This window comes from Carettochelys insculpta, chromosome 29 (assembly GCF_033958435.1).
Source record: "Carettochelys insculpta isolate YL-2023 chromosome 29, ASM3395843v1, whole genome shotgun sequence".
Taxonomy (NCBI): Eukaryota; Metazoa; Chordata; order Testudines; family Carettochelyidae; genus Carettochelys; species Carettochelys insculpta.
Genome location: NC_134165.1, coordinates 5,556,670 through 5,581,811, shown reverse-complemented (window position 1 = coordinate 5,581,811; position 25,142 = coordinate 5,556,670). Strand labels below are relative to the sequence as shown.

General features: G+C 53.4%; 1 protein-coding gene across 7 annotated transcripts in view; it reads left to right on the top strand.

The window, feature by feature from the left end:
- EVI5L (ecotropic viral integration site 5 like) overlaps positions 1-24,115 on the top strand; it is a 71,782-nt gene extending 47,667 nt beyond the window's left edge. For all 7 annotated transcript variants that reach the window (XM_074979574.1, XM_074979575.1, XM_074979579.1 and 4 more), the window contains 7 exons: positions 2,887-3,015; positions 9,808-9,948; positions 15,912-16,070; positions 16,867-17,013; positions 17,561-17,656; positions 17,860-17,955; positions 21,058-24,115. In XM_074979574.1, the coding sequence (XP_074835675.1) occupies positions 2,887-3,015; positions 9,808-9,948; positions 15,912-16,070; positions 16,867-17,013; positions 17,561-17,656; positions 17,860-17,955; positions 21,058-21,381 (1,092 nt within the window). In that variant the 3' untranslated portion in view covers positions 21,382-24,115. The remainder of the gene's footprint in view (positions 1-2,886; positions 3,016-9,807; positions 9,949-15,911; positions 16,071-16,866; positions 17,014-17,560; positions 17,657-17,859; positions 17,956-21,057) is intronic.
- Positions 24,116-25,142: the final 1,027 nt, after the last annotated feature.

Below are 25,142 nucleotides of genomic sequence, written 5' to 3'. Positions count from 1 at the left end.
AAATGGTTTTTCCATTCCATATTCAAGTAACTCACTCCAGAGGTCCAGCCCTACAGAGGCAGACCCCAAAGTAGGGAGCCAATAGCTAAAGGAGATAACTGATAGCCTCAGGGCATCAACCAAGCTGCCAGTTCACATGGACTGTCCATTATGAGAAGTCTGTTGCAAACGGGCTGAGTGAAATGAAGGAGTCCTCTCCCACCTGACCTGGGCACTGCAAAAAGCTCTCTTGGGTAGCTCCAAGAACAACCCAATCTGCTAAACCCTAGGCCAGCAAAGCACCAGTACATCCAGGAGAGGAGGAGAAGCTGTGACGCATCTGGCCTGTTCGATCTTTAAGTGGGGAAATACCCAGGCTCTGAGTTCAGCTGCTGAGAACACAGGGTTTTGCCACCCCAGGTCAGAACTTTGATCCATCTCTTGCGGTAGAGGCCCCGACACAAGGTGGCATAGGTTGCTTTTAGGACCATTGGCAGTGACTGCCCTTCCTGGCAGTTCTTTTGAGATCCAGGTGAGGGTGAGAGCAGGGCTGGCAATGCAGAGCTGGGTCTCAGGAGCCTGAAAGAACTGGAGAACCACAGCTTCATGGAAAGCGGAACAGTCTCACTCTCCATGCCTGCTGCCTCTTTCCTCCTCAGTGCACCTGGTTATTTCCACAATGCTGCAGATGGGTCGTGGTGAGAGATTCCTTCCTGAGCAGTACTGGCAATCTGTGTGTGTTCCCCGCCTGCGATCTGATAGACCCCGGTGTCTCCGTTCACGTGGCACCGGCTGCAAAACTCTCCAACTTGCCTTTAAACCAGCTCTGGCATCCAACTCAGTCCCCTCCCACTGACTGCCAACATGCAGAGTGAGCACAGGGTTCAGAGACAGTCTAGCCCTCCTGGTGGCCCACTTTGTCCATCCACACATAGAAGCCAGGGCAGGGACCAAGGTCCCCACCCCAGAGCATGGTCCCCTGGGTAGTGATGGTCGTCCCCACACCTGCATCCTGGCAGCATGTTCGTCTCCTGCAGGGTGCTCTCATTGCAGCTGTGCTCGCTCAGCTCGGAGAAGGGAGATCTGATTGAGGAAGGTTCTTCACTGATGGGAGATGACCGTTCTCCTATGCAGCCTTGGTGCTAGGTAGGGTTGGCTTGGATCTGGGTTAAGGTTTGAGCCAAACGGGGACCAGGGCTAGAGATCTCAACTGATGTAAGTGGCCACTGACTGATTCAGCATCCCACCAGCTGGGGATTCTAGTGGAGCAATGCAGGTTTACGCACCAGCCAAGGATCCAGCCGCTTTGAGTCCTACAGAGTGATGGTGATTTGCACTAGCTGGAATTCTGGCTCCTGAATCGCCGGTTCAGGAGTGTTGAGAGCTTTCACCCGGCTGGCACAAGTCTCCTGTCCCAACCAAAGCAGAACTGGAAGTTAGTCTCCTTTTGGGTTTGGGTCCCAACTAAAATCACATCTGAGGGGGCTGGTTTAGAATGGGAGGCTCCAGTCCAAGGTGCTCCAGAATTCAGAAGATGCTGTGTTGGCGGTTGCATCTGGTTGCAAGGAGGAGTCTCCCCTCCTCCCCCACGGGCTGGGTGGGATTGCCTTTCATTCTCCCCCAGAAAGCAAGGTGGTGTTTATCTGATGAACTGCCACCAGCTGCGATAGCACAAACGGTTACAGCGGGTAGGAGCTGTGCCAGCGCTCCCCCGGCCTTCCACCCCGGCGGAGGTTGCTGTGGTTGAGGCCTGCTCTGGCGAGTAGCACTCTGCTCATATTGGGTGGGGTGAGGAGACAGATTGAGGAGCCAGCTGGCTCCTGCTATGGGTGAGTCAACAGCAGCCTGCAGTGGTATCCTGGCCCAGCTACCCTTATGGGATTCTCAGGATATGGTGTAAGCGGTCTCATGGCCTGCCTCTTCCTTGGAGTAGCCTAGGCCCCCCCCAGGAGCACAGCCACTGGAGGAAAGGTTCAGAATGAGATTCTGACCAGCCAGTACACTCAGGTGCTGGGTGTCTAACCCCATCAGGCAGTGCGCTGTCCTGTGATGGGACTTGGGTTCATTTGTCCCACAGGTCAGCAAGGACTGACAAGGCAGCAGTCACTTGGTTTTTAGGAGTTTCCCAGCTGACCACATATCTTGTTAATGGGCCCCAGAGGCTGAGTCATGAGCAGTTTGGTCCAATGCAAGGCCTTACAGGGAAATCTCAGAGTGTGCTGCTCGAGGACATCGTTCTGGCCTTCACTCACTGGGATTCTTGGATGAGACACAAGATGAAGGCCTTTAAGGGTTGTGGACATTAACGATCTCCTGGCCCTTTCTGCAAAGGTGAGGGTGCTGACCCTGGTGCCCAGCCAGACTAATGCTTCATTCGCCTCTTGCACTCTTCAGCTTCAGCATTCCACAGCTGTTCCCCAGTGCCATGTACCACGCCAGAGCTGCTGCATTGTGATTGGCACAGTGGTCACTTTGGAGAGAGTCTGTAGGAAGTGAGTAGCTGATTGGGGGTGTCTCCAGGAGAGGCAGGGAAGGTCAACAGAGCTATCAAATCATGGGGAGATTGCGGGTGCAGGATCCCCAGCGTACAGAGCTGCATCTGTAGTCCTTCCCCCACCCCCATTCAGCAATGGTTCCTCAGCCTGGCCCTACAGGAGTACAAGTGGGGGGGTGGTCCCTTCCAGTGGTCTCTCTGGATCACTCTGCATTAAATATGGGGGTGCACTTGTGGGTGCACATTGGCCAGGTGCCCTTGAGCATGGCTCCCCCTACAGGCTGGACTCTTCAAGGAGAACAGTTTTGTTCTTGCTAAAGGAGTTCCTTTCTTGTCTGAGGCGTGGGGTTGCAGTGCTGAAGATCCCCTCCCCGTTGACCATGCCTGGTTTGTGGGTTTTTGCTCCCTGACAGGGAAACCCCCGGTTCACGGAGGAATTTGTGAATCACCTGGAAACAGAGCTGGAGCAGTCACGCCTGAGGGAGACAGAGACACTGAGCGCACTGAAGGAGATGCAGGACAAGGTGCTGGACATGGAAAAGGTGTGTGTGGAGAGGGAGAAATCCCTGCTCTAATATAATTTAAACATGCTGACAGTGGGCGTCGATGGGGGAGCAGCCATGAGCTTGGCAGGGGGAGGCCCAAGCCAGGCTGCGATGGGGAGGGGGGTGAACCAGGGCCAAGCTGTGGCCGGGGGGTGGGGCCAGTCCACTCCACTGCAGCAGGTGAACTTCAAGCCTAGGCCACTCTGGCCACAGCAGGAGAGCTCCAGAGCCAAGCTGCAGCAGGTGGGAGGCCATGGGGGTGGAGGGTGGGGGCAGGTCCACAGTTGCCTTCAGGCTGGGGGAATGGTGTCTGGTTCAGGCCATCCTCTTCCAGCCACCAGGATGGAGGCTAAGTTGGGGGTGAGCAGCCATCCTTCACATCACTACCTAGGCAGCTACACAGCCGTGCAGCTTTCAGGGAACTTAGCTGTGAGTCTGCTAGTTTTATATCATGGAGAGTAAAACTGAGGCCTTCAACGGCTTCTGTGTCAAAGATCCTGTGATGCTTTCCATAAAAATGGGGCTATTAGCCCAGCATTGCTGGTAATTGCATAGAAGGAATCTGCCTGCTTAAACCCTCTCTGTAGTTTCAGCTGGATGTAGGATTTTCCATTCTAATCTGACATGTAGCTAAACAGCTGCTGGCCGCGTCTACACGTGCACGCTATTTCGAAGTAGCGGTGCCAACTTCGAAATAGCGCCTGTCACGGCTACACGTGTTGGGCGCTATTTCGAAGTTGAAATCGACGTTAGGCGGTGAGACGTCGAAGTCGCTAACCCCATGAGGGGATGGGAATAGCGCCCTACTTCGAAGTTGAACGTTGAAGTAAGGCACGTGTAGACGATCCGCGTCCCACAACATCGAAATAGCGGGGTCCACCATGGCAGCCATCAGCTGAGGGGTTGAGAGATGCTCTCTCTCCAGCCCCTGCGGGGTTCTGTGGTCACCGTGTGCAGCAGCCCTTAGCCCACAGCTTCTGGCTGCTGCTGCGGCAGCTGGGGATCCATGCTGCATGCACAGGGTCTGCAACCAGTTGTCAGCTCTGTGGATCTTGTGCTGTTTAGTGCAACTGTGTCTGGGAGGGGCCCTTTAAGGGAGCAGCTTGCTGTTGAGTCCGCCCTGTGACCCTGTCTGCAGCTGTGCCTGGCACCCTTATTTCGATGTGTGCTACTTTGGCGTGTAGACGTTCCCTCGCAGCGCCTATTTCGATGTGGTGCTGCCCAACGTCGAAGTTGAACGTCGACGTTGCCAGCCCTGGAGGACGTGTAGACGTTACTCATCGAAATAGACTATTTCGATGTAGCGTGCACGTGTAGACGTAGCCGCTGTGTCCTAGAAGTAGATGTATGTAAGTAGGGAGTTAAGTGAACAGTGTGTAGTTTGCAGAGTGCATCAGAGTCTTTCACGATGAACAGTACCAGGAATCAGATGCTCAGCTGGTATAAATCAGCTTAGTGCCATTGACTTAAGTGGAGCTGTTCCAGCTGACACCATTTGGGGATCTGGTATGACATAGCCACTGTGATGCTTCTGATTTGTGGATTTAAGCTGGAGAAGAGCACTCCTGATGTTTAGTTGTACAGGTTGAACCTCTCTGGTCTGGCACCATCTATTGTCCATCATGATTGTAGTTACCTGACTGTCCATTTATCATGGTGTGGCCAAGTTTCCTGCAGTCCCAGAAAGTTTCTTTCCGACCACCAATCCGGCTCCCAGTGTTCTGGGCTGTTATTTAGCTCTAATTCACCCCCTAAATATCTCCTAAGAGCCCAGTAAGCGGTGGAAGTGTTGGTAATGCTGTGACACAATATTGACTACCTGCGGTCTGGAAGATGCTCTCATCCGGCACTAGTCAGGTCCCAGGGGTGCCAAACTAGAGAAGTTCAACCTGTAGCTCACAATCCTCAGCAAAGAAGTCCTGAGCCAGACTCAGCCTTCCTTGTGGCTGGGCCTGAAAGGAATTGATAGCAGCTGCTGTGCGTAGCCGAGTGACCAAAGTGGGGGAGCGTCAAGCTCTTGCATGGAGAATTGGAGATTAGCTGCATTCCCCGAGTCTCTCTCACCCCAAAGGAACCTTATGTGCAGAAATCACCCCTACCTCACTGAAGTGCAGCCACCCTTTGAGGGTGGAGCATTTGTTCAATGGCACCAAGCAATGCTCAGAGAAGATTTAGGACAGGAAGTGAAGGAGGATCTCAGTCATGGTCTGTGCAGCACCTGCCACGGTGGAGCCCTGATCTCAGCTAAGCTCTGCAGCTCCCATCCTACTGAAAGGCAATGCTTGCACTGGCACAGGGGCCCGGTGCCATGGTAAGCTCCACTTCAGTACTAACTTACACCGTGAAAAGTCCTGCAGCACCCTGGGTTTTTCATGGTGATTTCCTGTTCACATGCAAAGTTGTGCTAATGCTGCTTGACTTCTGAGGTGTGACGCAGCTGATCGTGCCGGCTGTTTGTGACTCTTACTTTATTTGCCTCACTCAGTCTACAGGTATCTTTAGTACCTCTTCCATTGAATCCATTTCAAGGGATAGCTCAGTGGTTAGAGCATTGGCCTTGTAAACTCAGGGTTGTGAGCTCAGCCCTTGAGGGGCCTTTCAAGGATGTGGGGCAGGTTAGATTTAAAAAAGAGATCTGTCAGGGAAGGTGATAGTCCTGCTGTGAGTGCAGGGGCCTGGACTTGATGGCCTCTCGAGGTCCCTTCCAGTTCTATGAAATTTGTATATCTCCATTTGCAGTGAGAGCCAGTGTAGGCCAAGCATGGGAGGAGTCAGGAACCTGGAGCCTTTTCTCAGTCCTGCCACTAGCTTGCTGTCTGGCCTTGGGCAAGCCACTTTGCCTCTCTATTTCACTGAATTCAGTCAAGGCATCTGGATGCTTGCTGCTATCAAATAAATGAATAATTGGTGGCCCTTTTTGCTCAGCCTGAATCCTCTACGAAGAACAGGATTAGGGGTATATCACACACCCCTCTTGGACTGTTTGGGGCTCATATTATGAAGGCTCCCCATCCTGCATAGCATCCAGACAGTGTCTCATGAAGACAAGATTTTCTGCTCAGGTTTCTTGCTCCTTGACCATCCTGCAATAAGTGATTGTACATTTGATTTATTTTTTCCTTTGCGGTCGCTACTGGGATTAGATTTGAAAACCTCTGAAGATGGTTATCAGCGCATGATTAAAAATAAAAGCAGCTAGATAAACCCCCTTCCAGAGAAGGCCTTGCCTTGTAACCATTTCCTTCCTGCAGGGTTGTGAGTTGCATGTCAGCGCACTTTTGTGCTTTGCAAAAAAAGACCAGGCCTGTCAGCAAAGCCTACCAAAGGGAGGGCTATGCACCCTCCTGCTGAATCAATTTCAGGCTTGGACAGCAATCCTATTGGAGCAGGTGAGGGGCAGCTTAGAGGGTGCACGTGATTCTGGTGGAACTCTCACATAGCAGTCCTGAACCAAAGCCAACAGGCTTAATCAGAGATTGGTGCAAATCCAGTTTATATCACAAGCCCCCCTGTTGGGACTAACCTGCTCCCTCTCAGACAGCCTCAGAAAAAAGGCCAAGAGCCAAAGGGCCAGGAAGCCAGAGCTCCCCTTTCGTAGTGGTCACCAGTTACACTGTGGTCTGTTCACTGTGTTGGGGCCAAGCCTGGCCTGGCTGCCAGTCTGAGAGACCTGGTAGAATGTGTACATCCCAGCTGTTTGCTGGTGCTGGTCTGAGTCAGCTGAGAGTGAGGGGTGTAGAGAGGAAGGAGTTGATTACCCAAAGGTTCTAATTCCTGGCTAGGGATATGTTCTCTCCAGTGGGCTCACTGAAGGGGAGAGGAGCTGGTGGGAGTGGAACTGGGATGGTCAGGCTGGAATGTGCTACAGTCCTCTGCCAGTTCTGATGTCCAGATTCAGGTTGCAGCCTCCCAAGTCCAGGAGGTCTGTGAGTGCTGCAGAATTCAGAGCTGCTGCTCAGCTCCCAGGTGTGCTCAGGTCTCCTTTGAAGGGAACAGCAGGGCTGAGTTCAGGATGTGGAAACTTGCAAGTTAGCGGGAAGGGGGAAAAGCAAGCAGTGCTCTCCTCAGCACCTGCTTAATAAATCGAAGCCATCGCAGCTCAGTGGGTTCAGTCCTGTCCTGTACATGGGACTTGTGCTGGTGAGACTGTGTGCCACAGATGCACTCACAAGAGAGCCCGGGGTCACAGCCCAAGGGCCGAAGGTTCCCCTCCTCCTGGACACAGCAGGACTCATCCATCAAGACAACATCAGGACCCCAATTTGAGCACATCGCAGTTCTCTTATGATGTCCTCCTTCCAGCATGGCAGGGAAGGATCATCATCCAGATTGCCCAAGGTCACCCAGGGAAAGCTGGAAATTGGCATTTCTGTTGTTATTTATTAAGCATAGTACGGAGGTGCTTGCAGCCTAGTCGTGGCCCAGGATTGTGTTGTGCCAGGTGCTACACAAACACAGAATAAAAAGACAATCCCTGCCCCAAAGACTGAGGTCAAAGTGTCAGTCTAGCACCTTACTTGTAGGACCGTCCTTTCTCTCTGCCGTGCAGCCTTGTTCTGATCTAGCCAGAGGTTGGACCACTTCCAAACAGGAGGGTCTTTGAAATCTGATCACGAACCTGGGTCTAAATGATGCAAAGGAACCCTGTCCTCTGAACAGGCTGACCTGAAAGCCTCATCCCCAGCCGTTTTGCCAGGTGGTTTGTCTGCACCTTGAATCTAACCCCTGGCTTCTCTAATTCAGGATGACCTTACGCCCAAGAGCCTCATCTTAGTTGATCACAGCTGTGAGAATCAGGTCTCCCACCCTTTTAACACCCGTACAGACCCCAAACCAGCCCTTCCTGCTTCAGCTCGCACTGCTGCAACCACACATGATCAGTGTATGAGAAAGCCCATGGGGGCTTGAGAGCTGGAAGGATGACTCAAGGCCTCGTCCTCCACCTACCATATTAGTGCAAATGCCCCCGAGGGGTGGGGTGAGGAAAAGCTGAGCCACGCACAGTTGCATGTGTTTGCATGTGACACCACTGCTGGGTTCCCATTTGTCCTATGAAGGAGACGTGCACAGCATTTATTTGGCTACCGGATGTTGCAGCAAATGTGTGATTGCTCTGTTCCAAGCAGGGTCACCACTTTCCCCCTCATTGCACCCACCTTTCTGTCCTCTCTCCCGATAATCCCAAGAAGCAAAGGGAGAAGCAGATCTTGCTGCACGGAGTTGGCGGCTGGGCGATGTTTTCTCACTGTTGATTAATACTATGGTTTGACCCACAGGCTGCAATAGATGAGGGCCCCACTGGCATACAGCACCTAGCACTGTGGGGTTCTGCTCCATGCCTGGGGCTACTAGGTGCTACCATAATATAATACCTGCCCCTGCTCCAGGGAATTTGCCATTTAAGTATAAGATGAGGGATGGCAGATAGATACAGAGAGACAAGGGGACACCTAGTGACCCTTGAGGTAGTTATAATTAGCAGCATGAGCCATGGGGCTGCTAAGAGTTGACTTACCCAGGCTGATGAAGGGGGCAGTTGTGATTGTCTCCTAATGTGATAGGACTCTCAGGGTCCCTGACCCCAGCACCAGTGTAGGAGAGATGAACTCATAATCCCCAAACTTCACCCTGGCTCCCCTGCAGCTGCAAACATGTGATTTCTGCTCCTGCAGGGGTGAGATAACACCTCATCTGATTGCTTTCCTGCTGAATGTGAGGGCGATGTCTGAAACCCACTGTAGGCCTCCCCCTGCCTGTGCTATGTGTATGAATCACTCATCAGTCCCAGAGCTCCCTGGGTAGCTTGATCTGCACTGGCAGCCAGAGCCTCAGCGGCTGTAAATAGACACAGCTCTATTGACTCTCATGGAGCAGTATTGATTTGCACCAGCCAGGGATCTGCCCCTGCTACAAAGCCAGCCTCATGGAAGTTTCTACCAGTGCAGTTCACCTGATGTGAACCCAATACAAGCTGCAGCTGCTCAAACCCTGTCTGGCCTTGTGATCACGACTAGGGCAGCTCCTCCAAGGCTGAAATCCTAGTGTAGATGAAGCCTCAGCTCACTGCTCTCTAGTGTGTGGTAGAAAAACCACTTGGTTGTGGATGCATTGGAGCATGTCCAGCAGAAGACAATGAAAATTAGGGGGCTGGAGCACATGATCTATGAGGAGAGGCTGAGGTTTATTTAGTTTGCAGAAAACAAGAGTGAGGGGCGTTTTGACAGCAGCCTTCAGCTTCCTGAAGTGGGGGGGGCGCTTTAAAGAAGATGGAGAGAGACTGTTGTCAGTAGTGATTGATGGCAGAACAAGGGGCAAGTCTAAAGTTGCAAATGGGGCGGTGTAGGTTGGATATTAGGAAAAACTGTTTTACTAGTAGGGTGGTGAAGCATTGGAATGCGTTACCCAGAGAGGTGGCAGAACCTCCATCCCTGGAGGTTTTTAAGTCATGACTTGACAGAGTCCTGGCTGCCCTTTGCCCTCTGCTTAGAACAAGGGTGTGAGTGGGCCCTGAATACTGGAGGGGTTGGGCTTGGGGTCCCAGGAAGCTGCTTCCAGGAAGTAAGTTAGTGGGTACACAGTGTCACGTGTTGCTCTGCACCCTGGCAGCACTTTCAAAGGGTCCAATCTTTGCCCCAAATTTATCTCTGTGAGAGTTTATTCCCTACCTACGTCCACCCTGGGCCCACAGAGCCTGGATGTGAAAAGGTGGACAGTACGGGGCAGTGGTCAGAACAGAGAAACTTATGCTGCAGAACCACCGTCTGACACCCTGTCTCCACCTCCCTGCAGAAGAACAGCTCGCTGCCTGACGAGAACAATGTGGCCCGTTTGCAGGAGGAGCTCAAGGCACTGAAGGTGCGCGAGGCGGAGGCCTTGACCTCGCTCAAGGAACTGCAGGTGCAGGTGAAGGAGCTCAACGAGAGCTGGCAGGTAAAGTCCATTTCCCTCTTACCACCAGACCAACTATCTGCCTCCCTTATGTCCAGGCTGAGGCACCCATTGGAACTATTCGTGATTATCTTTGAGAAGTTGTGAAGGATGGGTGAGATGACAGAGCACTGGAGAAGGGCGAACAGAACCTGCCTTTAAAAGAAGATAAGAGGACCCCAGGAATGATAGTTCAGTCTAACTTTGGTACCTGGAAAGATAATGGAACAAATAATTTAACCATCAATTTATAAGCCCCTAACACAAAACAGGGTAATAAATAATAACCAACAAATCATGCTAAACCAACTTCACATCCTTCTTTGGCAGGGTTACTGGCTTCATAGATAAGGAAAAGCGGTAGACATAATATGTCTTGATTTTAAATAAGACTTTCTGACAATCTTGTGAGCCATTCTCCTGAGCAAACTGGAAAAGTGTGGTCTGAAGGAAATTGCTGTAAGGTGGACACACAAATAGTTGAAAGACTATAACTCAGAGTTCACTGTCAAGCTGGGAGGACAGGGGGACCAGTCATGGCTCCCGTACTAGTCGGTATTTTCATTACTCATCTGGATAATGGATTGGAGAATATAGAGCTTATAGAAGTCGCCAAGCTGGGGAGTGATGCATGCACTTTGGGACAGGATTAGCATTGAAAATGATCTTGATAAATTTGTTGAAATCCAGCAAGTCAAGTTCAAAGAAAAGAGTTTGTGAAAGGAAAATCAAATGTATAAATAGAAAATAGGAAATAATTACCTAAAAGGTGACTTGACTTACTTGACTCAAACCCTTGTACTCCGAGGGGAGCATAGGTCATCTACAAGTCTCCTCCATTTCACCCTGTCTTGGGAAAAAACTTCTAGCTGACTCCAGAAGTACCCAAATTGTTGTCCTTCAGTCTCAGTAGATCTTTTCCACATTGTCCGAGGTCTTCCTCGTTTGTCTTTTCCTTGCAGGTTCCATTTGAGAGCTTGACAGACTATGCTGGATGATGGTTTTCTGAGAATGTGGCCTAGCCATCCCCACTTTCTTCTCTTGATTTGAACATCAAGTGGTTCTTGTCCTGGTCTGTTTCAAAGCTCCTCATTTGTGACAAAGTCTTGCCATTTGATGCAAAGGATATACCTCAGGCATCTGTTTATGAATGTCTGTAGCACGTGATTTGAAGACTTTTTAGTACGCCAGGTCTCGCATTCATATGAGAGCACACGCTTCACATTTGTGTTGAAGATCCACAGTTTTGTCTTCACATATTATTCGTGAACTCCTTATGGGACATAGTTTGAATGCAACTGTTGCTTTCCCTATTCTAGTATTGATATCCTTATCTGTTCCTCCGTCTCTGGCCATAATACTCCCCAAACAGGTGAACTGCTCCATATCTTCCAGGTCATCCCCTCCCAGTGTGATGGTGGTGGTGTTGGACTGGCTGATCCTCATTGTCTTAGTCTTTCCCTTGTTAATGCTCAGTTCAGTTACTAAGGCAGTTTTGTCTAGTGTTGCGACCTTTTCTTCCATGCTTTCATGGCGGAGTAAAAAGAGGGTGACATCATCAGCAAAATCAATGTCTCCTAGCTGCTTGAAGTGTCCACGGAATGCCTCGTTGATGGCTGTCTCTTGTCCTGCTCATAATCCTAAGAACTAGCACTGCTGAAAAGGCTCTGGCCATTATAGTGGATCACAAATTGACTATGAGTCACTTTGAGGCTGGCTCAGCCAAAGGTGTATTACAGGAGTCGATGGGTGGTGATTTGTAGCCTGTGATGCATAGGTCAGACATTAGATCATTATGATAGTCCCTTCTGACTTCAAATTCTGAGTCTACTGTATGAATCTAATGTGATGCTGTTACTAAACAAAGCTCTCATCATTCTCACAAGTACTTATAGGAGTGTTGCAGATAAGATATGGGAAGTAATTGTCCTCTTTTGCTCAGTCCAGCTGGGACTTCACAGGTAGTCCTGTGTCCCTGGTTTCAACATGACACACCAGGACAGATGTGGACAAATTGGAGAGAGTTGAGGGGCAACCAACAAATCAAAGGTTTAGAAAACTTCACCTGTACTGGAAGATTAAAACCTAAGCATGTTTAGTCTTGAGAAAAGAAAATGATGGTGTGGAAAGTAGAGACACAAAGTAACAGTCTTCAAATGTGTTAAATGTTGTTGTGAAGCGGACAATGATCAGCTGTTCTACAAGTTCACTGCAGGTAGGACAAGAAGTTATCATCTTAATCTTCAACAAGGGAGATTTAAGCTCAGGAATAAGCTTCCAAAGTGGGTTGTAAAATTTCTGTCATTAAAGGCTTCTAAGGACAGGTGGGACAAATGCCTTTCAGGAATGGTCTAGCTTTCTTGGTCCTGCCCTAGTGTGGGGCCTCTCAAGGTCCCTTTCAGAACTGTAGGTAGGTCTGTGATTCTGCAATCCTCAGATCTGCCCCACTCGCACTTTTTACTGCTTGAATCACCTCAGAACTGTCCTCCATCTCAGCCTGGAACAGGACCATGGCAGTGAGCTAGAATCATAGAATGAGAAGGGACTGCTAGGGTCACCTAGTCTAACACCTCTTCTAAGATGCAAGATTTGTTGTAGTTAAACCCTCCCAGACAGATGGCTACCTGGCCCCCTTTTAAAAACCTCCAGTGAAGAACATCCTCAACCTCGTTTGTCATGAGTTTTCTTCCTGGTGTATCAGGCTCCACATCAGCTGGTTTGCAGGGTCACAGACCAATCAACTCAGCCGCAAAGCTCAGAGCTAGGGGGAGAGCAGATCTGTACTTCAGTATGAGATCTTTCAGCTAGCCTGGGATGATCTGAAGAACAGCTGGGCCGGGGAGTCCGGACACCTGGGTTCTATCCCTGGCTCACAGAGCAACCTTTTGCAAGTCTCTTCCTCTCTCAGGCCGTGTCTACACGTGCCGGCTACTTCGAAGTAGCGGCGCCAACTTCGAAATAGCACCCGTCACGGCTACACGTGTTGGGTGCTATTTCGAAGTTGAAATCAACGTTAGGCGGCGAGACGTCGAAGCCACTAACCCCATGAGGGGATGGGAATAGCGCCCTACTTCGAAGTTGAACGTCGAAGTAGGGCACGTGTAGCCGATCCGCGTCCCGCAACATCGAAATAGCGGGGTCCGCCATGGCGGCCATCAGCTGAGGGATTGAGAGACGCTCTGTCTCCAGCACCTGCGGGGCTCTATGGTCACCGTGTGCAGCAGCCCTTAGCCCAGGGCTTTTGGCTGCTGCTGCTGCAGCTGGGGATCCATGCTGCATGCACAGGGTCTGCAACCAGTTGTTGGCTCTGTGGATCTTGTGTTGTTCAGTGCAACTGTGTCTGGGAGGGGCCCTTTAAGGAAGCAGCTTGCTGTTGAGTCCGCCCTGTGACCCTGTCTGCAGCTGTTCCTGGCACCCTTATTTCGATGTGTGCTACTTTGGCGTGTAGACGTTCCCTCGCAGCGCCTATTTCGATGTGGTGCTGCCCAACGTCGAAGTTGAACATCGACGTTGCCAGCCCTGGAAGACGTGTAGACGTTATTCATCGAAATAGACTATTTCGATGTTGCTACATCGAAATAAGCTATTTCAATGTAGCGTGCACGTGTAGATGTAGCCTCAGTGTGCCAAACCCCTATAGGACCTCACTCTTTCACCAGGGTGGGCAACTGATGAGTAAGGACGTGAATGGGGCAAGCTCTGTGACTCTTCCCCATGCCAACCCTAGCCCAGGGGAGGGCTGGGACAGCCCCCACTCCACCCTGGTCCCTGGCCTCTGCTGCCCCCCTCCACGCATGTTCTCTTCCCCTGCCTTATTCCCTCAGCCACCCCCTTCACATGTTGCCTCTGTACTTGGCCTCACTATCTCCTTAGACTTCAGCACTGCTGCTCCCAATCATCATCATTCTTCAGCAATTCCCATGAGAGTATCACCTGAGAGAGATTTGTACCCCCAAAAGGAAAAGTGCCCGCACCCCCAGCAGCTGCACTGACTTAGCCAGCACTGAAGAAGCTGTTGGGTTTCTTAGATGTCTGGAACAAGCTTGGTCCGTCTTGGTCAGCCCTGCACCTCAGCCAAGCTGTGCCTCAGCCAAGCTGCACCCACCCGTGGGTTCTGCACACCTCTCCTTGTGTAAAGTCTTTGCTCAGTTCCTCCTGGCCCCTCCACAGTCCTTTGTTCTGCAGCTGGTTTCCTGGGGAGGGAATGGGTTATCTATGGTTGTTAGTTGCTGGTCCCAGGCCACAGCCAGCCAGGCTCCAGTTGTGTGAAAACCTGTCTGAGAATAAACTGCCCATCTCCATTCCCGGTAACTGTGCAGCATGTGGGGAAACTGAGGCACACACCCAGTAGCTGTACAAAATGTTACCAAAAATCTCCACTCCGATGCTTCTCTTCTCCTTTTGAGATTGAACTAAAAGTTTGGAGCAGTTTCACAACCTTCCAGAGGTGTGGTCCGTTCAATGGCACAGGCAGGGGACACGTGAGATGCTTCCACGAAGCCTGTGCCCTTTTGCCACCCCACAGTCTTTGGGACTGAATCTGGGATGGGGTCCTGCTGCTCCCCTTGTTTCCCAGGGAATGAGGAGTGCCAGGAGTCCACATTCCTCCATGGGTCAGCCGCCTTGGCTGCAGTCTCAGGTGTCCTTTCCTCTTTGTTGGTCCCTGGGCCTTAACGTGGGCACGTCTGTGGGGCTCTCATTTTAGATACAAGGGTCTGGTTAGGCAGACAGGTGTCTTAGCAGCTCTTCCTTGGTGTTTCCAGGCAGAGAGGAGAAGTCCCTCCTTGCTGCTGCTGAGCTATCTGCGGATTCAGTGAGCCTGTCGGTCTCCACCTTCTCACTTCCTGGGTTCAGATCTTTGACCATCACAGAAGGAGGGGCTGGATTCTGGCTGGGATCCTTCCCAAAGGGAGTCAAAGCTGATACTCTGAGCAGCGATGCTGGCTTCCAATTTTCCAGGAGGTTCTCGGTTACTGCTCACGCCCTGCCCCCAGCCCACCCCTTCCTACTCCAGCCTTTACCCCGTCCCCGTGCCACCCCTTCCTGCGAGACGCCCCCCAACTCCTTTCTCCCCTTCCCAGCCTCTTTCTGGCTCTTCCCACCCCCTCTGCAAGTGTGCCTAATCCCTGCTCCTGCCCTCCCTACACACCACAGAACAGCAGATCCACTGTATGCCAGAGGTGCAGGAGGGACCCTGCGCCTCTGCCCTGTTTGTGGAAAGAGTCTCCCATCGGGGGCTGGTTTCCATTTAGGTCCCCCCGGGGTCTTTTCATTACCCAAAACCTTTTCATGTAAACCTCAGATCAATTCAGATTCTGCAGCAAAGCCATATAGACTAAACTGCAGTGTCAGCTCTGTCCATCTGCCTACACACCACTATGGGAGGTTCAGGAATGGGGGGCCAGGGGACCTGGCTGTCCATTTTTTCCATGGGCTGGCCCCTGGCTCCTCTTTTCCCTCCAGGGCAGCACCCAGCAGCTGCCTAGCTCCCCTGCTATCAGCATCTCTTGCCCACCTGCAGCTCTGCTGATCAACACTTTCCTCCTCCCTCCCAGTGCATCCCCCCACCCAGAGTCATTTTGTGGCATGCAGGATGCTCCAGAAGGGAGGGAGAGGAACAGGGAAAGGGCACTTGGTGGGGAAGGGGAAGGAGTGGAAATGGGGGCGAGGTGGGGATCAAGCATCACCATCACCACCCCCCAGCTAGAGGGGAAGTCCGCCCCATGTCAGAGAGTGATGGATTTGCCATGTGACCAGGGTGAGGGGGCCCGGAAGCAGCCCTATTTCCCTACCCCCACCCAGGCCAGGTGGAGGATCTGTGGCTACCCACAGCTGCCTGGGTGGCTCTTAGCATAGCCCAGCTGCAGCTGTACAGTACCAAGGAGCCTGGCCAGATGAGGAGCAGAGGGCTCTGGTGTGCTGGTGTGGAAGGCGCACTCACTCTCTGTGGCCCCTCCACCCCGTAGGCTCACCTGTCACGGGCAGGCGGGCGCTGGAAGGACTCCCCACGCAAAAACACGATGAACGACCTCCAGGATGAGCTGATGACCATCCGCCTGCGGGAGGCCCAGGCGCAGGCTGACCTCCGGGAGCTGCGGCAGCGGCTGGTGGAGCTTGAAACACAGGTGAGGCAGTTGGCAGAAGCTGGAGCGTTCTCCTGGGAAGTGCGGGGAGGAGGAGGAGGGAGCGGTGGGGAGAGGCATGGGTGATGGAGGTGTGCAGATGGGCTGCAGTTGGGGTGGGAGGTGTGGGGGGATGTGGGCAGAACGTGGGCAATGTGGGGGGGACATGGGCATGGCACACAGTGCGGTGTGGTGGGGGTAGCATGTTGGGGCATGGACGTGTGTGGGGTGCATCCAGTGCTGTGCAGGGCATACACGGTGCTTTGGGGTGCAGAGATTTGCATGGGGCATGCACAGCTCCTGGGGGGTGCAGAGGTGGGGGGGGGTACGCAGCGTGTTGGGGGTGCGGGGATGTGCACAGGGCACATGCAGCGTGTTGAGGGGGCAGTGATATATACAAGGGGTGTGCAGTGCGTTGTGTGGGACAGGAACAGGGTGTGTCTGGGGGGCAGTTTTGCAAGGCATGAGCAGCAGTCAGATCCAGAGGGCACAGAAAACCGGAGGTGAGGAACAGCAGTTGAGTGGGGAGGGCTGCTGTATTTTGGGGGGTGCACTTGTGAGCTGTGGGTGTCCGTTGCACACACATGGAGCTCAGTTATAGAGCAGGGGGTGTAGTCTACAGATGTGCATGTTTGCAGGGTGGGAGTGGGGCTGCACTGTTCGTTTGCACACACACATTGGGGTGCACACACCACACTGGGGGAGCAACAGGGTTCCAACCCATGTGCGCTGTGAGTGGCCATGGTAGGATGACCAGTCTCTGGAGCTCTCTTCCCTGTCTGTCCCCCTTGGCACCCAGGATCAGATTCACAGTAATCTGCTGAACCGGACGGAGCAGGAGTGCCTGGGGCTGCAGGAGAAGCTGCAGTATGTCACGGCCCAGAACAAAGGGCTGCAGACACAGCTGAGCGAAACCAAGCGCAAGCATGCGGAGTCCGAGTGCAAGGTAGGTGCTAGCCTGGGGACAGCTTGTGCCAGCCCATGGTGCCTGCACTACCCCAGCCAGCTCAGCTCTGCGTGGTGCTAGGTGCAATTCACCTGGCTGCAAAGAAGCAGCACCGTCGGCCCCAGGTATGGCCTCTGGACAGCAAAGATAACCCACCCTGTACAGCAGCTGGTACAGAAATCCCCCCCCACGCCCCTGCCACTTCCTGCTCTGGGGAGGGCCTTGTGAGCAGGGATCAGGTAGCCCATATCTAGACTCCCCCACCTGTGTTGAACATGACATTGCCTGTGTAGACCTGGTCCCTGCAGGACAGACACAGGAGTGATGCAGCCTGTATGCTGGTAAAGGGGCTGCCCTGTGGTTTCTCTCTGTACCCCAAACTGACACAGATAAAATCTCCAGGCAGCAGAATATACATGGTCACTGCAGCTATGTGACACATCAGGGGTCATGGTGCCCTCAGCAGGGGCAGGGTATATCCATGAGCCCTGCCCTTGCTGAGTCTCACTGCTGCGCTGGCCTCATTCTGCATGTTTAACCCCCGCAGAGCAAAGAGGAGGTGATGGCGGTGCGGCTGCGGGAGGCCGACAGTATGGCAGCTGTGGCAGAGATGCGGCAGCGGATTGCTGAGCTGGAGATTCAGGTGAGGGGAAGTAGCCAGCTAACCCAGGTGCGTGTATCCAGGGGCAAAAAACTCACACTCCTGCTCAGGGCCTGTCCCAGTCCCAGCTGGGGTCAGGATGGGCTCTGTGTGAGCTGGGAGCAGGAAACAGCCATTGCCTTGGCATCCCTGCTTGTTTGCTGTCTCCTGGAGACCAAGCCTGTTTCTCTCTCTGCTCCCCACAGAGAGAAGAAGGGATGATCCAGGGCCAGCTGAACAACTCTGACTCTTCTCAATACATCCGGGAGCTCAAGGACCAGATTGACGAGCTCAAGGCGGAGGTGAGTGCAGTTCCCACCCACAGAGCTGTGTGCACGATGGGAGCGGGGAGCATCTCGCCAGGTCCCCCCGGGCCAGGGTCCAGCAAGGCCATCTCACTCCCTGCACCCGAATTTAGAGCTAGGAGTGAATCGCTGCGTCCCTTCTTTCAGGGTCCCTGAAACCTCTTCCCCCACAAAAGGGGCAGCAGGTGTGCCCGACCCAGCTTCCTGCCGGCTGATCCCTCTTGAGCACAGAGGGTCAGTGCAGATCCAGGCTTATGGGCTGGCCCACAGGATGTGTGGACTGTTGGCAAATTTTTACATGGACCCAGCTCTGGCTCTGGAGGCATTGGGACCTGGGCCCCTCTGCAGCCCATGTTGTAACCACTCCTCTATCTCTGCCTCTTCACATGCATACATAAGGCATCAATCCCACAGATACTCAGGCTTCTGTGCCCTGAAGCAGAGAGTTTTGGCAGGGCTGGGGGCAGGCATTGCGTCTAGCTCAGACCTGGCCCTGCGAGCACCCTCTCTGCTGATGACCATCGGTAGGGCCAGGACGGGAATGGCATCAAGGTTAGGCACTTGGGAGACTTGTGTTCAGTTCCTGGCTCTGCCACACACACCCGGGTGATGTTGGATAAGTTGCTTAGTTGCCTCCGTTTCCTTGCCTGTACAGTAGGGCTGAGGCCTGTCCCACCTCACAGGCTGGTGTTTGGGTATGTGTGTGAGGTGCTCAGACAGTATGATGAGGGGACCATAGGAAAAGCCAGACACCCACCCCACATCCTCAGGCCTGGCTGCTCATTCATCTCTACAGGCAAGAGGCTGTGGTGAGGCTGTCACTGCTGCCATGGATGGGGCAGCCAGTCACTGAGATGCCCTGCTGAGGGCGGGGTAGACATGTCACCGCTGGTGCCCCCCCCGCCCCCGCCTGCAGATAGTGGGGTTTGATAGAACAAGAAGCAATTCAACACCTGGCTTGACAAAGCCCTTGCTGGGATGATCTAGATGCAGTTGGTCCTGCTTTGGACTCGATGACTTCCTGAGGTCTCTTCTGTGCATGTCCTTGGTGCTGGGCTGTGGTGAGTGATCAGAACCCGAGGGCTGGGTGGGGGAGAATGCAGTGTGTATTAGCTCTCGTACTGGCGTCTTTGTGGCAAACCACAGCCACCTACGCATGGCAACGTCTAGTTTAGGAACAGCCTATGACTGAGGCTTCCTAGTCACTGATTTTCGGGGGAGCTGATAGAGATCAGAGATGTGCTTCTGAGTCAGCCAGCCAGTGCCTGGAGCAGCACTCAGGCCAAGCCCAGAGCGGGAGCTGGGCTCAGCAGAGACGCTAGCAGTGCCTCTGTCATGCACAGATCTTGAGAGGTTGTGGTCTGCCAGCCCCTGGCATGACAGGGACCCAGTCTCAGGCAGGACCTGTGCAGTGCCCAGAACAACAGGACCCTGATCTCCGATAAGGGCATGCCAGGGCTCCCATCTCAGGCAAAGTCTAGCAGTGCGCTGCATGACAAGGCCTTGATCTCAGGTGCTAGAACAGGAAGGTCACCAGTTCTGTGCAACACCCAGGACAGTGGGGCCCTGATCTCAGGCAGGGTCTGCACAGTGCCCAGCACGAGGGAAGAGATCTCAGACTTTCTCGGGGATTATGCAGCTGTAGTTGAGTCCTCTAACGCCACCGTAATTCAAACACCTCAGCTGTCTCCTGGCCCCTCGTGTGGTGCCCGGCCAGCCTGCTGGGCCATGCTCGTTGTCTGAGTTCGCTGATGCTCTGTTAACCTCTGCTGGATTGCTCTGCTGCGGTGGGGCTCTGAAGGCTTGCAGGAGTCACCGCTCGGGGTCGGTTGTCTGCTGCAGCGTCACCCAGTGGGGTGCTTTGTATGCTGAATTGCCTATTTCCCAGATGACAGAGGTTACCTGACTGCACTGGGCCAGATCCTCAGCTGGTCTAGCCCCACTGACTCCAGTACAGCCATGCTGATTTACACCAGTGGGGATCTGGCCCACCGATTCTCATGTTGCTCTGCCTGTTTACACCACCTGGGGATCATTTATGGTCCGCCATGTCACTCTGCCAGTTTGTGCCAGCTGGGGATTGGGCTGTACCTGTTTAATCAGGAAGGCAGCTCTTGTCGCTGTTGGGGATCTGAGTCCAAGCCCCACAACTCCAGCCTGTGAGGTGGACCAGTGTTATTAACTCCTGCACAAGCAGAGAAACTGAGGCACAGAGAGGGACTGAGACTTGCCCCCAGCTGTCAACAAACAGGGCCAAGGAATTCTGACTTTCGGTCCTTTTCCTCAGCCACAGGAGGGGCAAGCAGCCACGCCCCCTCTGCAGGGCCCTGAGCTGTCCCAGCACCTGTGCCCTTCCGGCCCCTCCAGTGCAAGTGCAGTTGGGCTTTTGGTGTCAGCCCCAGGAGTCACTGGAGAAGGGAAACAGAGATCCCTGCTGGGCAGAGAGGATTTCCCAGTGTCTCCCAGCCCAGGGTCACACTGCCCTGGCCCTGGCAGAGGGGCCAAGGCTTTTGTTTCCATCTCTTTTGGCTGGAGCTCAGCCATCTGGGCTGAGAGCTGGGAACCAGCAGCCCCAGGCAGGATGTCCTCGCAAGATGGCAGCAGAGACCTTTGCATTTGGGATCCAGCGCGGAGCCCACCCCAAGCAGTTCCAATCAGGGTGGCCAGGGGAAGGGGAGGGGGCATAGAGTCATTGTGTTCGAAGGGGCCACAGGGGTCACAGAGGGAATTTTCAGAGGCAGCCTGGCAGATCCCCCAGGGACTGTGCTGCCTGTGGCGTACCCCCATCCCTCCATTCGAGGGGCTGCCTCTGTCTCTTCCTGCCTTCCCCCAAGTCCCCTGCGCCCCACACTGGGGAGCGATCTCTGCCCTGTGTTGGGTGGGGCCAGCTCTGACCCTCCCATTCCCCAGAGCTCTCTCTGCTCCATACCAGGCTGTCTCCATGTCTTTGGGCCCTTCGAGAGGTTGGAAGGTCAGTCCCCTCAGTGGGCTTCTGAGCTCTGGCATTCCCTGTGCAGCCCAGACAGGCAGGGCTGGCGAGGGTGCATGTGCCAGTCCTGTCATTGCTGTTCCTCACCTCTGGTGCTCTGTGCCCTCCAGATCCGGCTGATGAAGGGCCAGAAGCCCTTTGAGGACTCCATGGGCTTTGATGGCATCCACATTGTGAGCCACCTGGCGGTGGACGAGGACTCGCTGCACTCCTCAGATGAGGAGCTGCTGACCAACCCCATGGTTGTGGGTGCCCTGCAGGACGTGCTGTATCCGCTCTCCCCCTGCAACGCCCGCTTCCTGCGGGGCACAGAGAGCTCCGGCAAGGAGAGCGACGGCTCCACGGACAGTGAGCCCGAGGACCCTGCCTGCACGGTGGAGGCCGACAGCGAGCTGGAGCCACAGATCATCTTCGGAGAGACCCTCAGCAAGTGAGAGGAAAGGCTGTTGCCAGGGGATCCTCCCCTCCACCGAACAGCACTGAGCAGCTGCCCTGAGCTAGGAGACTCCTCTCCCGGCTGCAGCAGCAGGTGGGGGAAATCAAAGACCCAGCCCCACGGCTGGGCTCAGAGAGCATTGCATCTGCTGCCCTGTGGGGACAACTCTCCAGCCGGCCTGCGTTATACAGAACATCTACCTTGATTGTTGTCTGCACTGCCTTTCTCCAGCTCTTTTGTCACCAGTAGTTACACTCCAAGTAGTCACCCTCCTTTGCCCCATCCCTCTCCCCCAGTGCCGCCTCCTCGGTTTGCCCACCTCCAAACGTTTGCACACTTAAGAACTCAGCTAAGCACGGTGAAGAGCGAAGTGGAAGGCTGCTGGGCCCAGTGACCATCCACAGGGTCAGAGCACTGTGGGCAACCAGTTGCTCCCCTCTGCACTCAGAGGGCAGGAAAGTGGGTCCCTCTTGTGTGTGTTTAAATGGGTGTCCCCAATGATCCCCAAAGCATCTGCTCGGAGAGGGGAGAGTTGGAGGCCATGGGACCCCTTATCCCAAGAGAGCTTGGCTCAAGATGGGAAGGGTCCGGTGTGGGGGACTGTGGCTCGAGGAGCCTGGTGACGTGAGAGAGATTTTATTTTTGTTCTCCAGATGTTATTTATTTAAAATGTTATGATGCCAATGGGGCTTTCAGGGAGCTCCACACTAAGCTTTACGTTCTAAGACATGACACTGACCATTGCTATGTCATAAAGGAATATGGGGGAGCAGCATTCTGCCCTGCCACCTCCTGGTCTCCATCCTCATGGAGCTGCACTCCCGATCTCCCACAATCTGAAGTTCTCCAGAGGGAGGTGTAGCTCCTGCCTTTCTCTTCTGCTCCATATGGCAAATGGCAGAGTTTCCAACTAAATTCCTAACTGCCCTGTTAGGTGAGGGCTGTGTGGATGCAGTTCCCATTGGAGAACCTTCCTTCACTTCACGGAGATAGAGATATTAAACCTTGTCTCCCTCCCGCCATCTGTCTGACCAAGGTACCTCCTAAGCTGGAGTGGTTTGAGGAGGGGCACAGAGAAAAGTCCCCAGCTCAGACTCCTTTGGAGGCTTGCTTGTATGTGTAATGGGGCTTCACCTCCTTCAGCCAGCCTGGCCTGTGTTCCACGTGTGCCTATAATGTTTTGGTAGTCCCATGAGACAGTAAGATTTGGCGCAAAGGAGGGAGGGCATGCACTGCCCAGTGAGCCCTGGTTGGAAATGCCAGCCCCTTGGAATAGCCCTTATAGACTGCTCAGCACCGAGTCAGACAGACACCCAAGCTACTTGTCTCCAAACGGGCCACCCTGGGCCAGACTTGCTGACCCATTCACTACTTCAAAACCCATCCTGGTCATCAGGCAGCAAGTGAAGCAGCTTCCTTGGGATGGAACCAGTCTGCAAATGCGAGGGATTTTCCAACAAAGTGCTGCATGTGCTGCTCCCCACCTGAGAAAGTGGCATCGTTCTTGGTAGCTGCAGCCATAAAGTGTCATTTGCAAGGAAGAGTTGGCCAGGCTCAGATGGGCCTGAGGGACCACCAGAGTCCTTCACCCAAGATGGTAAGTGGGCCAGCTCCTCAGGTGATGCAAAATGCCTGAGCTCTCCTGAAGGAATTGCATTACGCCAACGTACACCAGCACTGCCCTGATTCTGAATCACCAGTGTGCGAAGGGACCTGTCTGGCTCTGCTCCCATCACTGCAAAACCATTCAGATTGTGCTTCCATTTATTTGTGACACAGCCCAGGTCTTTTATCACTTCCTGCTTTGGGGCTTGACATTACTTCCTGGTGGCAGAGCGATGTGGAGCGGCAAGCATCAGAGGTTCTCCTCCACCCCCTGTGCAGCAGCAACACGGCTCCATTCTAACATCCTTCAGGGAGCACCGAGATCCCCAAGACAGCAGGGAAGGAAGATCTCAGGTGGCTGGGATGAAGACCAATTTCTCAGGCGCTTGAATGAGGGGCCTCAGGACCAGAGTTCATGCGGAGCTGGGACGTGGCCCTAGTGTCCTTTTAGGGAAGTTGTCAATGCTGCTAGGTCCCAAGGACTTTGAAGAGCTTCTTTGTTCTGTTTATGGAGACCACCAACCATCCGTAGCAGCCCATGCACAGACCTGCTCAGCCTGGGAGAAGCAGAATGATGGAAGGCTTGTGGAACTAGCTAACGTGACCCAGCAGTCCCTGCGGAGGTTATCTGGCTTGCTCCCTTATGAACTGATTTTATTTACTCTGGGCCTTTCTGTCCCACCCTGCTCCTCCTTTCACCCTCCTCTGATTTCCCATCTGCTCTCTGAAGTCAGTGAACCCCTGGGTGACTGCCTGATTGCTGAAGGCCTTCTCTGGCCAACTGCAAGCATTAATTTCAATGCAGTGTACACCTCCAGCCTCCCTGCCAATAGGTATTTCCATAACTCTGCCCCAGTGGTGTCTTCAGTTCACTTGGTCTGTTCCAAAGGAGGGACGCCTTTGGATCTCCTACCCTGCCAGAACCTTCCCCCATATGCTAACCCTTCCCTTTCTGAGATGGAAAACAACAGCCCCTGTGGACCTGAAGGCTTGGTCAGAGCCCCTTGCCATTCCACCACATCGCTGGGCTGAAGTATTATGTATAAGTATATAAATAGGCCTGGGAGAGGCATTGGTTGGGTATTTATAATCTGTATATTTTAATATATATATGAGCTATACATACATGCTGCACTGTATTGCCAAATTCTTGTGTTACGCCCTGTCTCCAGAGAGCCGCAGCACCCCCCATGAATGGGTGGTTATTCACACCCAGGGCTTTCTCTGCCATCACCATTAGCCGGCCAGGTGCCACTTCCCTGCACTGGGGGGATCTGTTTACAGTAGCAGATGGCTTGCGAGTTCATTTCCCAGTTGTGCACACACCTTGGTGTTTGTTTAATTGTGTATATCGCCAGCCAAGGCCTAGGAGCCTCAGAGTGTGGGCTGAAGGCAGGGGCCCTTCTGGAAATAGAGGGATTCCTTTGGAGCTCCTTTTCCCTTTGGTTTCAGTGGAATTGCTTCGGACTAACACTGGCATAACAGCAGGATCTGTCCTGTAATCCTTCCTGTACACGGTGTTCACCTGGGCCTTACCAAGTCTAGGGTCCGAGAGCTTTGGCTCTCATTAAAGGCCTCTGCCACATGGTCCCAAAGTGCTGCAGCTCAGAGAAGTGCTGTGGCCACAGAGGAGGATACCATACCACATCTCTGGCAAGAGCAGCATATCTGCACCAGATCCATAGCTAGTGCAAATCAGCATAACCCCACTGACCCCAATGCACATGCTAAGGAGTCAGCCGATTGCTCCAGCAGAGTGATGCTAATTTACACCAGCTGGAGATCTGGCCCTCAGTACTCAGGCAAAATGTCTTCAAAGTCAGCGAGGGCTTTGTTGTGTAAGTTCTGAGTAAACATTTGGGCTTTGGGTCTCCGACTTCCTGGGAGTTTTGCTTTCGTCAGGATCTCAGAATCAGACCCTTATTGTCAACCGGTTTGGAGCAGACAGGCCCCGAGGATGAGTTTCTCACCTTCCAGCAGAGACCTCACCCCTGGCAATGGGGTGTGATCCTGCCGCTGGAAGCAGACAGTAGCACCCACACCATGAGATCGTACTGGAGCCGGTAATGGTAGAATGTCCCCTAGATGCCTTGTAACAGGATGGGACTCGCTGCCATGGTGCCTCCTGCTGGTCACTTGGGAATTAGCGCTTCC